General features: G+C 40.6%; 1 protein-coding gene across 4 annotated transcripts; it reads right to left on the reverse strand.

Moving 5' to 3' along the window:
• Positions 1–2,141: 2,141 nt before the first annotated feature.
• Positions 2,142–12,991, reverse strand: ark2cb (arkadia (RNF111) C-terminal like ring finger ubiquitin ligase 2Cb). Of its 4 annotated transcripts, none has more exons than XM_005741749.2 (8): positions 12,432–12,991; positions 8,469–8,799; positions 8,165–8,296; positions 7,349–7,478; positions 7,061–7,165; positions 6,629–6,724; positions 5,998–6,101; positions 2,142–4,038 (listed from the first exon to the last, which is right to left on the reverse strand). In XM_005741749.2, exons 1-8 carry the CDS (start codon positions 12,490–12,492, stop codon positions 3,921–3,923), a joined length of 1,077 nt encoding a protein of 358 aa, XP_005741806.1. In that variant the 5' UTR covers positions 12,493–12,991; the 3' UTR covers positions 2,142–3,920. The 4 variants fall into 4 exon arrangements, with proteins under 4 accessions (XP_005741806.1, XP_005741808.1, XP_005741809.1 ...); XM_005741751.2 differs by having other exon boundaries at positions 8,165–8,293; positions 8,469–8,776; positions 12,427–12,991; XM_005741752.2 differs by lacking the exon at positions 12,432–12,991 and adding an exon at positions 8,923–10,128.
• Positions 12,992–14,095: the final 1,104 nt, after the last annotated feature.

Genomic DNA, 14,095 nt, shown 5'->3' on the forward strand with positions numbered 1-14,095 from the left:
TTCAGATACTCCCTCTCCTCTGCATTCCTGATTCTACACCTTCCACTGTTTAATAACATCTTGATTGCTTAATTTAAAATCCAATACAGTGGTGTACAGAGGCAAGCTTGGAAAGATTGTGCCGTTTTCCAAAATGTGTGGACCCACTGTATGCTGTTACAGATCTGTCTGTGATATGTTGTCCAACACGTGTAATTCAGATAGCTTACAGTTCCATAAATGAAATGTTTTTTCTAAATTAAAATGACTCCAAATGACACACGGATCAGATTAGTTCTCAGCATTTTAGGCAGTTTATTTGAAAAACACATACAAAAAGATCATATACAAGACAATAAATAAAAAAGAGACAGAACAGTTTGGGTTAAGCTATGCAACTTTTTGCATCATCATTAGTAATAAATACAGTACAAAATCCACCCAGAGTGAATCTAAAGATTTTCCACAATATTCACTGATCATGTTATTCTTCATTATGATTTAGCTATTGCTTTCATATTATTGATACATACTTCTACTTTTCTATAAAATACTCAAGATCATAAAACATTGCGCGGTTACAGCAAAACAGCAGTGTGTTGTACAAAGATGGCCACTTCCCTTTTTCACTGGCAGGTTAATAATCAACATTTTTTCAGCAGCAAAGAAACATCTGAAATATTCAAGAAGGTACAGCATCATATTAAACACATCTACAGAGCTACTCCCACATACACATAGGAAAACCTGAGAAGGACATGCATTAAAAAGCTTGTGCTTTAAGTTCTACTGTTCATTCCGGTTCATCAGCTTGAGTTAATACTATGGCTACTGTCCAGTTCGCTCTGGAGTTATGGGGTACACTGTGGAGGGCACGGGGTAAGGCCAGTGAGAGCACGAAATGAAATCATAATAGTAAGACCAGCCAGCTTCATTCCAAACCAATATATGTTATAATAATTTGCAGGATTAGTAGAGTATTAATAAGAAATGCACACCGAAAACGTAGTTAGCTTATTATACCCAGGTGTAAAACATCTATATTGTATAACCACAGTACACCAGAAGTTTGCTCAATAAGATCAATGGCTCAAGTTAGCATGTTAGATATACGTTCCATAATCCCACACAAAGCAACTGCCAGCAACAAATAATACAGCTTGTAATGTGGGTCGTAAAGAGAAGCACTAAATTGAGACCCAGATATGATTTATATTGTGGTCAACTTAAAACGTGGAAAAACGAAAATAAATGTGACTGATTATGACAACAGAAGCGAGCTAAGACAAAAAAAAAAAAAAAAAAAGGGCTGCACCCTGACATCTGCTTTGCATCAAAGCAGGGATGATGTCTAGAAAGTAAAACATTTATTAAAAAAGAAAAATCGAGAGATGATATGAATGGAATGTAATCCAGATCAACAGCACCATGCTGGCTAGAAAAAATGTGTCGGGGGAAACAACCCCAGTCGATTTTTCAACAAGTTTCTTTTTTTTTTATCTCGCCTCCGAAAAAAGAAAACACAGACGGCATGCAAAAGCATCCCCACCGACCAATGCATAATGAGGTATTCTTTTTTTAATATTTTGTGTTATTTTAAATAAATATATTGATTAAATTGCAAAGTTATGAGATAGAGACATTAAATATTCCACCACGATAGCTAGCTAGCTACAGTTAGTAATAAATAATGATTGTTAAATACTTAAGGCATCTTTAATCACAGCATTCTATGTGAACTAGCAAACCTCCATTTTCATCCATCTGTAGTTTTTTGGATGGAGGTTTCATACAAAAAGAAAGGAAAAAAAAAAAAACAAACGAAAAAAACAAACGCAACACAAACAGTCAAGTTACCCTCCAATAATACACAAGGAAGCATGAAAATATTTAACTGAACTGGAACACAAACTCTAGGACAAGAAGAACCCACACCACCAAAACAAAAAAAGAAAAAAAAACCAGGCAACTCCATATTATAGTGCATTTACAAAACACAAGCTACATTAGAACAACAATAAATATGTTTTTGCAGCATTGCAGCTTTTTCTTCACTATGGTTAAAGTGGACAAGGACTCGGCATATTAGTACCATGTCCAGATTGGCATGTGAGCAAAACAAAAAGAAAAAGAAGGAAGAAAGAAAAGTGTACAGGTAATAAAAAAGAAAGAACGAAATGGCAGGGAAAAAAAGACAATTAAAACAAAATTAATGTTAAGAACAATTGTTTGGTATTTTTCAAATGGATGGCTTTTTCTCCCTTTCACCCTCCTTCAAGTGAACTACGCCAACATGGTTCATGCATGATATAGAAAAACAGCTTCTATCACTGAACGTATCACAGTTGTTCTAGCAATACCATACACTACGACCATGGGGGGAGAGGGGGTGGGGACAGTCATTCTAGCACATATCACAGGCAAACTAGTTTGTATTGTCCCTGTAACACCAGAAACAATCTTTTTTTTTCTTCTTTTTTTGTTTTTAAATCAAACAGTGGGAGCAACTCAGATTGAAATGAAAGGAGCCGATACACAACAGAGGCCATTCACTGGATATAGAAATCACGTGTGCTTGTTCGATAGGCAATAAGGTTCTGGTGATAGGTAATACAAATGTCAGGTACTCTGATGGCAAGACTCAGGCACTGCATCCTCAAGCCCATGCCGGCCTCTCATGATCACGAGCGTGACCATGACCATGAGCGAGGCCACAGAGAGGAGTTGCTGTTAGACACGGATCCACCAGCAGCTCTTTGAGTCCTGTTAGGAGCGCAATGCTTAGCTGGTCGGTGATCAGTGTCTAACGGCAACTTTGGTCTACTCGGGATGAGTGGGGAAGGGTGCGGGGGAAGGAGTGGGGAAGGGTGCGGGGGAAGGAGTGGGGAAGGGGGTATCAGGTGCATTCTTGTCCTCCTCTATGAATGAGTGGGATCATCAGAGTCATAATATACGGTTCACATGCACAGACACAGTCCCTGTTTCTACTGCTCCACAATATTAACGACACAGCCCAAGCCTGCCATACAGCATGCACATCAGAGGCCTCTGCTCTAGATTATAGAGGCCCGACTACGACACTACACAGATCACTGGAAGCCATGCCTGCAGTTAGCGTTTTTAGCATCAACTCTGATGGCATCTACTAACTGTAAATCCAAAACCATGTTAGACAAGAAAGAGGGATTTTTGGCCTTTTTACATGACTAGCTCTTTCTCTGGTTGCCTACGATTAAACACACTGAATATTCTTACTGTTAGAGCTGTATTCACCCTCTCTGTAGGTTTTATTTTTCACAAACATATTTCTCAAAAGGCTTTTGCTTGCTACACAACACTGTTACTCTGTAAATACTTATTCAGTACTATACTCCATTACACCACAAGCGTTCAGCTACAAGAGTTCACACCAAACAACCTCATGCTAATCATTTGATAATGTTCTGTACAGATGTGCTGAGGGCTTGGGCAGAGTGCAGCTTCAAGGATTTTTCACAGGCCTGGGGAGAGGGATGGGGCAAAGGGTTTGGTTATAGTGGCAGAGAAATGGCCTTGATACACCACACTGAGCTGGGGAGGTTGGTCGTCAGAGTACCCTTTCTCTTGGCGGCTGTATGGAGAAATGTACACAATCTGACAGAACTGTGTGAAGCCTCAGCACATCTGTCCATACACGTCCACTCCTACCTTTAACATCCAGCCAAGTCCATTAAACCGAACCTCAGTCCAGGCGCCTATCTGTGCATCAACCCCCCCGTCCCTCGTTGCGTTGTAGGTGAGTGTGCTTTGTTGATCCCTCTGTCACAGCTGTCTCAGAAGGCAGGCTCGTTGAGTGATGCAGAGGGGAAGAGGGGTGTTTGGCAGAGCCTCTCCCCCTGGAGGGAGGGCAATGGAAAATTAACAAGACCAAGATCCATAGCTGCAGAAGTCAACAGGAGCTATCAACTGTCGGGGGTCAGCTGAGTCTCAATGTCCACTCTGCAGATGGGGCATTTCCTGCTGGTGGCCAACCACTGGTCCACACACGCCTGGTGGAAGAGATGCATGCAGGGTAATCTCCTGAGGAGACAGGAGAGACAAGGTCAGGAATTTAAAACAAGCGTAAAAGCGTCCTTCCAAAATGTCAAGCTGTGTAATAATCCCAGAGGTTTACGGTATAAGTGGCTGATTGATCACCAAATCTAGACAAAAGTCATTTTTCCTGGAAAAAAGAACATTCACAGAAATGTTGATTGCACACCACTGCTTTCTATTTTACAACCATAACATAATCAGCACGTCTTGAGAAGATGTTAAAGAGCAATTGCAGTGAAAGTTTTTTCACAGTGTGCCAATTACTTGCTTTTAAAGTAAGTGATTACACTGCAAGATTATTTACATACAAAATCTGAATTTCCTAATGTTTTCTAATGCATTTACTTATGCAGCTGAATGAAGTTGGTTTTTTTTCATCTGTCTACAACAGCTGTTAAAGTTAAATTTGATATTTCACTAATTGTTAAAGAAAAAATACCAAAAAACACAGAGCTGCTGCTTCGTCAAGGTGAGAATTTGCTGTTTTTCTTCACCAATGAGTGAAAGTAACTAAAGCTTTTTGACAATACAAGCACACCATTTTCTCAAATAACAAAAACAAAACTATAAATGGACATTTGTATGATTTTTTTTTCCTCTTTACACCTTTTTTTACACTCTTAGGTTGAATAATATTTAATATTAAACATTTAAAGGTGGTTTCCTGCTTGATGTGAACCCAGAAGTGACAACAAGCTTCATCCTTCAGCTCAACTAACAGCTGGATAAAACAACTGTTGTTGCTCTGCTTTGTTACACAAACTTCACGGTCTTTAAGGCTTCCACATGCGTATGATTCATAGGTCTGTCATACCCAGGAATCCATTTGTATCCAGAATAAATCCAGCCATTGGACTATGATTCACGTTTGACATCTGAAAGCAGCTCACATTTGACTTTCATATGTGGGGGGAATAAGCTTAAAATGAACGTTGTACGTCATAAGGAGGAATTCTGTGTTTGAGGTACAATAATGATATATTTACTGTAGGTGTTCCCTCATATCAAATCACCCGATATGTATTTTAGGACCACACGTGCCAAGATTTGCTTGTGTCATAAATAATGGAGGATTTTCAACATAAACCAGAGCAAACGTAACACAATCAAGCTGAGATGTTGGGTGTACGCTTTGTTTGAATAGAATTAAAGTCTACTACCATATCACAGCTCCATCCCTCCCTTAAATGCAGAAGATTCTGTTTATTCTTGCCTCTTTTCCGCCTATTCAGTGGGTAAAATAATATGCTCTGTCACTTCTGAACACATCACAAAACCGGACACACATCAAAAGATTTTGCGAGAAGCTAATGCTGCCCGCGGGGAGGGTTTTTAAGATGAGGTGCTGGGAGAAATCCAGTGATGGGATTTTAAGACATGAAGCTTTTTAACTTAGGTGGCAGAACCAGTTTAGGGTTTAGAAATGCTTAGATCCTGTGTCTTTATATCCAGTTTATGGGAAAGAAATGTGGTTAAGGATAAATTAGTAAATTAATCTCTGAGGACTAATCATCCTGAAAAGCATTTACCCTGACAGGCTTTGGGAGAAATTGTTTTTTAGAGGGGTAACTAAACCCAGTTGTCTGTGAGGGTAATGCAATTAGTTTTGTAGGTATTAATATAGTCATGAACCCAAGTTAAGGGACACATTTAAGTTTAGTTAGGAGATGAGCAAAGTAATTCAGATTCCTCCTGAGGGGGACATGAATGTGTAAATTGAAATTCAATGCAATGCATCCAAATCCACAAATCAACCTCAACCTGCTGTTACAGGCACTAATCATCTAACTGAACCACAGTGGTACATTCACTGAATGACAAACAGACTGATAATGCGATACTATTTCAGGATGTGAGAAACAAATACATCCTTCTAGGAAAAAAAGCGCTTTTATGCGCAGCCTACATCAACATCTGCATAACCAACCAAAGAAAAAGCAGTACCTGACATCCTCGCCATCCTCCAGCATCGACAGACATATGGTGCATTTTTCATCGGTGTCAAGCTCCTCATCATCCAGACACATCTTCAGGTCCTGTGGTATTCTCTGCACAGAAAACCACACAAGAGCAAACACACTTTAATTACTGAAGTGTGCAGTGTTTATGCCACAGGGGTCTCTGAGTCAGCTCAGGCAGAATAAAAAAAAGTCTTTGAATTATACCTCCCAGAAAAAAATAGACATCAAGATGGAAATGACTCAATTACTCCTGCTCACTCAAAATGTACCAAATAATCTTGCATTCTGAGTATTTGGGTCATATTTGGCATAGACGTTTCTTTAAATTCATTCCACGTACATATCTGCAGACAGCTAGATGAGTCATCCAGCGCCTTGAACTGTGAACACTGCAGCCCTGTCTCACTAATCTGGCAACGGAAATTAGTTTGACCTTTGAACTACAGTGACAGACGTGACCTTCATTCCACTCTCGTCTTTGCTCTTTGATCCTTTCAACCCGCTGCTGCCTTTCGCTATCCCTTTCTTTCGCATCTTCAGTTCTTCCCCTTTACCGTACCACATCAAAAAGGTATATTTAATCCAGCAAGGAGCTAAAGAGTCTCCAGCCCTACCTTTTTGTACTTGTGGGGGAAAGTGAATCTCTCAATGGTGGTTTGGACCGCTCCACGGTTTACGCTGCCCAGTCTGTCCTCCAGCTGCAGAAGCTCCTATGAAAAAAATCCCAGTTGCCTTTAAAGGAAGGACCTTTCTGTATTTTGCCACTAAAATAACAGAAATAAATATGCACAATAAAAAGATATTAAAGTGTGTAATGTAATCAAATCGGTGCCTTAAGGAACAGGACACCTTGCTTGAAATGAAAACAAATGACATGAGATTAAAGGCAGCTGGACCATTTAAAGCATCTGGAGCCCTGGGTAATTGGAAATAAGAAAATCAGCTACCACTCAAGCCTATCCAGAGATTGGTCACAGAGAAAACAATGATAAATTAGTGTAGACTGGTGCGTCTGCTGAGGAGAGCGAGGAAATAGGCGCACAAACCTCATAGCTCTCTCTAACTGCAGATGCGTGGCGGGAGGGGTTGAGACTCTGCAGAGCCAGCAAGTGCAACTGGGGATATGGGTAGTTTCTGATCTCATGGACAACCTAGGAGATGACAGATAAAAGAAGCTAGCGTCAGCTTTGCAGCAGAAATCAGAAAGAACAATAGGGACACGGGTCATCCCCGGTTGCTGGGTGTTGAGATTAATCTCAGAAACCAGGAGAAGAGTCGCCGTGAGTTCATCGAGATGAACATGATTGATCGTATGGAGGCAGAGGGGAGCTCACCACTTGCGTTGAGGCATTGTTTCTAGGGAAGTGGTGCATCCTAGGAGAGGTCAAGTAGTGCTGATAGTGCTGCGGCAGCGGGTGGATGTGATACTGGTGGGGGGGAAGCCCAGCGTCCACACTTAGATCCCTGGACAGAAACGGAAAAAACAAATCAGCCAGTGGAACACTGCGAGGTCTCTGGAACACTGAGCTTCGATAACAGCAGACTTGTGTACTTCTGTAGCTGCTCAATGGGTAAATCTTTTAAACGGTGAGATTGTAATATGATTTTTAAAAAATATATATATCCCCATACCAGGTCAGATACAGCAAATTTGATTACATGAAAATTGGTTATCATGCAAGCAAATGTGTGAGAGTTGATATTATAAAAGTAATCAATACACATGGACCAGCAGAAGGTAAGTGGACAAATGGCTGTAGCACACATAGCTAAAATTACGCAATGAGCTACTTAAATAAATACATTAAGAAGAAGTTTGGGAACTTCTTGATTTTTTGGGTCATTATTTTGTGTTTGTTTTTTGTTTTTTTGGTCTTTATAATTTGTATTCTGTGATTTCACTCAAGACTCCCATTGACAAGAGTGCTACAACAGCAATTTATTTGCTTTCAACTCTTCATCTTGAACTCATTCATTCAGATCTAAAATGTGTCTGTAACTGACATTTATCTTAAATGGTCTAAAGATGAGCTGGTAAAAAATGTGTTTTCACATTACGAAATAAGGTGTCTGTTGATGTTTCCTCTAAAAAAAATAGCTTTTTGCATCTGTGGCGCTGCATGTGTCGTTGAGAGAGATGCACTGCTTACCAGTCTGTGCCCTCAGCCAGGTAGCGGGGCTGCTGAACCACAGGCTGCGGAGGGACATGGAGGGGGGGAGCAAACTCATAGCCGGGTCGCAGCCTGTGGGGTTGGTGAGGAACTCTCTCTGGGGTCCGTCTACTAAGACAAATAACTAAGCATTTGAAAACATCCTGGAAAATAAGAGTTTATCATTTCAATTTAAAATGTCACTCACTGCACAACTCCAGTAGTTACCAACGAGGTGCTTAAACTAAATATTTTGCCTTTTCCTCTCTATTTTTTTTTTTGTACCATAAAGCTGTGTGGATACCTGGAGGGTGGCAGGATGTGTCGGTGCTGGGCCTCGAGGATCTGCTGCTGGAGGAGGTATTGCTGGTGTAATGCCTGAGGTAGGAAGGGAGGGGCAGGGATGTCCTGGAACTGGGGAGCGGGCAAAGGGTTGAGGGGCGAGTGGAGCGGAGGGCCGTGTTGGTGGCTGGGCGGGGCCAGGTGGGGGTTAATGCCTGACTGTGGCTGCCCTGGGTGGGGCATGGGGAAGTCCATGGGCAGCGGGGCCTGAGGACCTAACTGGAAGTGCCGGCAAGAGGTAGCATGGCTGTGCTGCTGCTGCTGTTGTTGCTGTTGCCGGTTGAAATGGGATCCTGTGGAGTATAAGGAGAAGTTGTCAGGTACCTGAGGGGGGAAATTAGATGGAATTAATAGTAGGTGAAATGTGGTGTCACTGTGTGTGAGATATAGCATGTTAATGAAGCCCTACCTCTTACCTAGGGTGAAAAATACTTCTGTGGGGGTGGGAAAATGATGGTTACCACAAGTACCATGAGAATGAAAACCATTTTTGGTGCTCCACACAAAGCGCAAGCGTTCATTTCTTTAAATGCATTTCCAGCCCCTGGATCGACTCCTCGTCTTCACAGACAAAGGAACTGGATCAGAACAGAAGAACCGTACCCCTATACAGATATCGACGTAGCTCAGTTCTTGTAAATTCTGCAGCTGACAGCAGGTCAGTGCACTCAGAAGTAAACCATTATTACCTCACTGCCTGTAAGAAATACATTAAACTGTTTCTCTGCCAAGTCTCTATCTACACAACTGTAAAGAACAACCTGTTCCATATAAAAAAATTAAACTAGACATTAAATTCACATTATAAATGTGCTCTACTGAAATCAGCTGTCTCTCTGCGTTATACACTTCCAGTAAAGCTCTGCTATTCTTCTCCCATATGAACATTCAGGAGTTGACAGGAAATAGCTTGAATGCTTTTTTTAACTCTCTCCAACCACAGCTATTTGGCAACTGCAGCGAACAGACTGCTGTCGAGACTTGACAAGGAGTGGAAAATAAAGACATAGGCTAGCTTGTGCTGTGTTGCAATATGGTTTTAATACCCTGGTTAAGCTTAAGGAGACCTTTTTGTATCATAGTGGGACTGAGAATAATTAAATTTAGCTTTGATCAGATTTTGGGGGGAGGGGATCTCTGCCAGAGGGAACCACAATTATGCTCTGCCATGTCTGACTTTTAAACAGTTTCTTATAGAAGTGCAAAAGACAAGACTACTTTGCTCGTAAACACTTGATTTCTCCAAAAAAATAAATAAATAATAAGTTATGAAGAAAAAGGCAAAGTCTACATTGCATTTACTCGGAGCACGCTTGAAAATTGCAGTTTGAATTTTAAATACAGGAAAGACAAGCAGTATAGCTTTCCAGATTTCGCATTTCAGCTTGACAGTTTGTCAGCGTAGCCGAGCAAACAAGATATGACCTTGCTGCCGTGGGTCAAAGGCTCAGAGTCTAGACTGCAAGTAGCACACTGCGTTTTCAAGCGTCTCAGTGAGAACGATCACCATGAATGACAGCAGATAGACTCATTCAGGGCCCTGCGATGAAGTAAGCGTGGAAATCGTCTATCTTTGTCACAGCAGGAGAGGAGGTGGGTAGGTGGGTTGGTGGGGACAGGGGTGGAGGGAGGGGAAGGAGGGGGGGAGCAGATAGGGGACAAGGGAGAGGGAGGACAATAAATGGAAATCAGCAAGAAGCACACTGAAGGTTAGGAAAAACACTATATTCTTTATTGAAAAATATTAGTATTTGTGGAATTTGTGTTTTCTTTCTTGTTTGTTTGTAATAATAGTATAACTCCATGCAACAAAAATAAACAACATACACTGAAGGCAAGGCCCACCATGCTCCATATAGGGTTAAAAAGAACAAAAGCGGCATCCAATGAGCAGACGTGTTGGCTACAGCACATGATTTCAGTACAGCAGGGTACATCTTTTCTACAGAAAGATTACATTGGATTTTTCACTAGTCAAATGTAGAAAAAACATAAACAAAAAATTATGAATCATAAATGTGACCATGCATTGAAAGTACTATTACCAGAACAAAAGGTAAAGAGAAACCACAACCAAACAATAAAGACGTTATTACTAATAGAGGATCTCTTTAGCAGTGCAGGAAAAATAGGCATCCCTGTGAAATGGATAGCATTTTGGTCTTATGTTAGTGGGGTAAATTGAGAAGTGATGAACCACCAGTGAGCATGTTTTCCTACTTAAACGTTTAGAGTTTCAGATGCCTGTAAAAGGGCAAAACAGGCCCTGACAATTCAGTGTGATTCAAAGCTTGAAATTTGCAAAAAGGGAACAAAAGGATTACACAAAAAAAAATGGAGACAGTTATGGCAGGTTGTTGTGTGGAGGTGCAGTGTACCTTCAGTCATTTCAAGTGACATCGCCACTGATTTAAATGTTACGTTTTTAACAGTACAAAATGGCATGCGCGTGGTCCCAATTTGCATGCTTTAATTTATTTATTTGTTGTTGTTTTTTCAATCGCAGGTCACTTTAATCATGTACATTGCACCTTGTGTGAAGAGAAGAAAAAGATGAGCCAAATTCTGGTGTTCAACAATGCAGTGCAGTATTTGAGATCATGCAAAATGTATCCACTTTACAGGAATTTACAGCATGTTGTCTATCAAGACTGGATGGGAGGTACACAATGACATTCAACTGATCTAGAAAAGAGCTAAAAATGTTTACTCAGTGCTACAGCAATTTGACAGAAAAAAAGACAAAAAAAAGGTGCTCTGTCCTAGGTGTTAGATATTGTTTTAGTCTGTTTAACATGGAAAGTCTATGGCTGAGTACATCTTGGTAAAGGGGGGGGGTGCTTTTTTTAATACCAATGTCGTCTTCTGATGGAAAGAGGAAATGAAGAAGGGATTCACAATACAGCTAAATGCAGAGAACAGGCAGAGGCCACGCCACACCACACAGCAGCAGATGATCATTAGCTACACAATGGGGGGGACGACAAAGATCTGATAAATGCAGAATGTAGAGCCAGCCTCCATACTATGAAACAGGGAAATAAGAACAGAAATAAAAGCACAATGAAAATCACTAATGCCACTGTTGTGAAATTAATGTTGCACTGTAGCTTTATCATTGTTTAACTGATACCCCACACTCGATTCTTTTTCTTTTTGCAATTCGGCAGCTTCAAACAAACAGCTGCTGAATTGCCAATTAGCAAATGAGAGAAAAGGGCGACGGATACACTGATAGCCCGGAATTAAAGGCTCCCGGTCGACTGGCCACTTATCGATTAGCACACTGGCCAATTGAGAGGGGTAATAATTGTAATAACTACTGAAATCACGGTGGAAAAAACGGCGAGCGTTAGCAGAAGCAGATGATCTTCAAATGACATCATCCGTGCACAGATAAGCTGACTGGCTGGACAGGCTACGTCTATTTTGCGGTATTTTTCTTTACAGCACAAACACGGTAGTTTCGAGGAAACGTTGAATATTTTTTCTTAAAACCTCACAAATAAAAATGCACCGCACGTTAATAAAGACGTCTTTTTATGTAGGAATGTGTTTCTTTTTCTTTTTTTTACATGAGGCATTTTGGCCGCATGTCGCGTGCATGTGCAAGCCTTTGTGAGAAATGTTTCAAGAAATAGTCTGAGCCCAAGAAGCCAGTTAGCTTATCTGTAGCAACGAAGTTAATTTTTAATTCGCTGTATTTGCACCTAGCAAACCTTATAATTCGGTGCCTTATATTAATCTGCGACGGATGCGAATATAAAGCGTTATCGCGTCGGCAAGCAATTTGACCATTAATTTCATGCTAGCTAACGGGAGCTAACCCAACGGCGGAGCTCGAGCTAGCTAGCCCAACAGCTGCAGTGAATATTAAGATAAACAGGGCACATGTTTTGGATCGATATGAATATTAATACCGTACCTCTGTTTCTTACTGAGCCGAATACAGGAAGAACCAGATATCCGACATGCACTAACACCATCCTGGGATCCTTATTTTATGATTCCGCTGGGTTATTTGGAGATATACAGTGGTAGTAGCCCATGCGGATCTACATTCAGGCGGCTGGTTGTTGCTGGCTGGCTGGCTTGGCTAAACACTACAGGCGAACCAAACCAAATGACTGTCTGACTCGCCTGGTTGTCGTTGACAAAAGCAGACATGTCATTTGTTCTACGGAGCAAAAGAGGGCGATGTTGCAGCGCTACATGCCAAAGCTGCAGCTATCTCTGGGTTAACCTATCCGACCTTGCAAAGTTAATCTTTATAGAAACAATGTAAACACATTAACAGGCTTAAAAACGCAAACGGCACATTGAAGTAACTTGTAATCTTGACTTTAAATAATGAAATCTTCACTTAAGGACCACTGTTGTTTAGTAATGTATGTCCGCAACATTAGCAGACTCACTGGAAACCCATTTGAAAGAAATGGTAGAATATACATATAAAAATAAACGCATTAGAGGCAAAGATGTCCTGGCTAGATGCGCTAAGGCCTACATTTCCCATGATTCAACGCAATTGCTCTTTTCTTAAGCATTCGCAGAGAGTAGGAAATAATCAAAAATATGATTTCCCTGTTAGCAAAAAAAAAAAAAAATCACACTAAGGTACCCTCAACTCGGAAAAGCAAGTTAATAGATCAGATAAATAAGTACGTATAAGAATGTTATCGCGTGCACTTCAATATACTCACTGGCCGATTTGTTTGGTTTTGTTTAGTTCCCTGTTAATGTAAATAATCAGCCAATCACATGGCACCAGCTCAAGGCACTGACCTGCTGAAGTTTAAATAGAGCATCAGAATGGGGGAGAAAGCGAATATAAGTGACTGTGAAAGCGGCGTGGTTGCTGGTACCAGATGAGTTGGTATGAGCATTTTACAAACTGCAGACGTTATGGGATGCCTTGTTGATTTTAGAGGCCAGGGGACTATGTTCTGGCTGCTTTGAGATTATAGGAAGGCAACAGTAACTCACATAACCTCTTTTACAACCAAACTTGGAGAATAGAAGTTCTTCTGATGGCTGTTATCAACAGGAGCTTTCATTGTACTCAAATGGTCTCCACATTCACCAGATCTAACTCCACTAGAACACTTTTGGGATGTGGTAGAACCAAAGATCAACTAAAGTAAAGCATTATCTACTATTATACTGGGAACTGCTTTTGACTGGTTGTTTAAAGGCATTAAATTAAAAGAGAGGATTATCTTCACATGCATCGAAAATATATATGCATATAAATGCACTAAATTCAGAACAGCAATGTACCAAATCCCAGTCTGTTTTGTTAGTTATGCCTTGCTGTTATGCTTTATATTTCTCTTGTTTTTTATACGTCCCTCTTACTTGTTTATATTTCTCCTGTTTACTATTTATTCCTGCTGTCTACTATTTATATTTTATGTTGGCACAGTTGGTGCAAAGCACCCACAGTTGTACATCTTTTTTTTTCTTTTTGCCATTTTCATTTAAGTTAAGTTGGTTTGCACAAAATAACGTTTTTATTTTGTGTAACGTACAATTTCCGCGTCAGTAGGGGGCACCGATGAGTATTAAAGTGGGAACCAGGACCAGAGT

This window comes from Pundamilia nyererei, unplaced genomic scaffold (genome assembly GCF_000239375.1).
Source record: "Pundamilia nyererei isolate P.nyererei 1_Seehausen unplaced genomic scaffold, PunNye1.0 scaffold00113, whole genome shotgun sequence".
Classification (NCBI taxonomy): Eukaryota; Metazoa; Chordata; class Actinopteri; order Cichliformes; family Cichlidae; genus Pundamilia; species Pundamilia nyererei.

Coding starts and splice junctions, on each gene's coding strand:
- ark2cb (XM_013913069.1), bottom strand. CDS start 8,899: ATGCTATATCTCACACACAGTGACACCACATTTCACCTACTATTAATT. Junction 7,166..7,348: donor ACAATGCCTCAACGCAAGTG/GTGAGCTCCCCT, acceptor GTCATCTCCTAG/GTTGTCCATGAGATCAGAAA. Junction 6,102..6,628: donor TCCCCCACAAGTACAAAAAG/GTAGGGCTGGAG, acceptor TTTTCTGTGCAG/AGAATACCACAGGACCTGAA.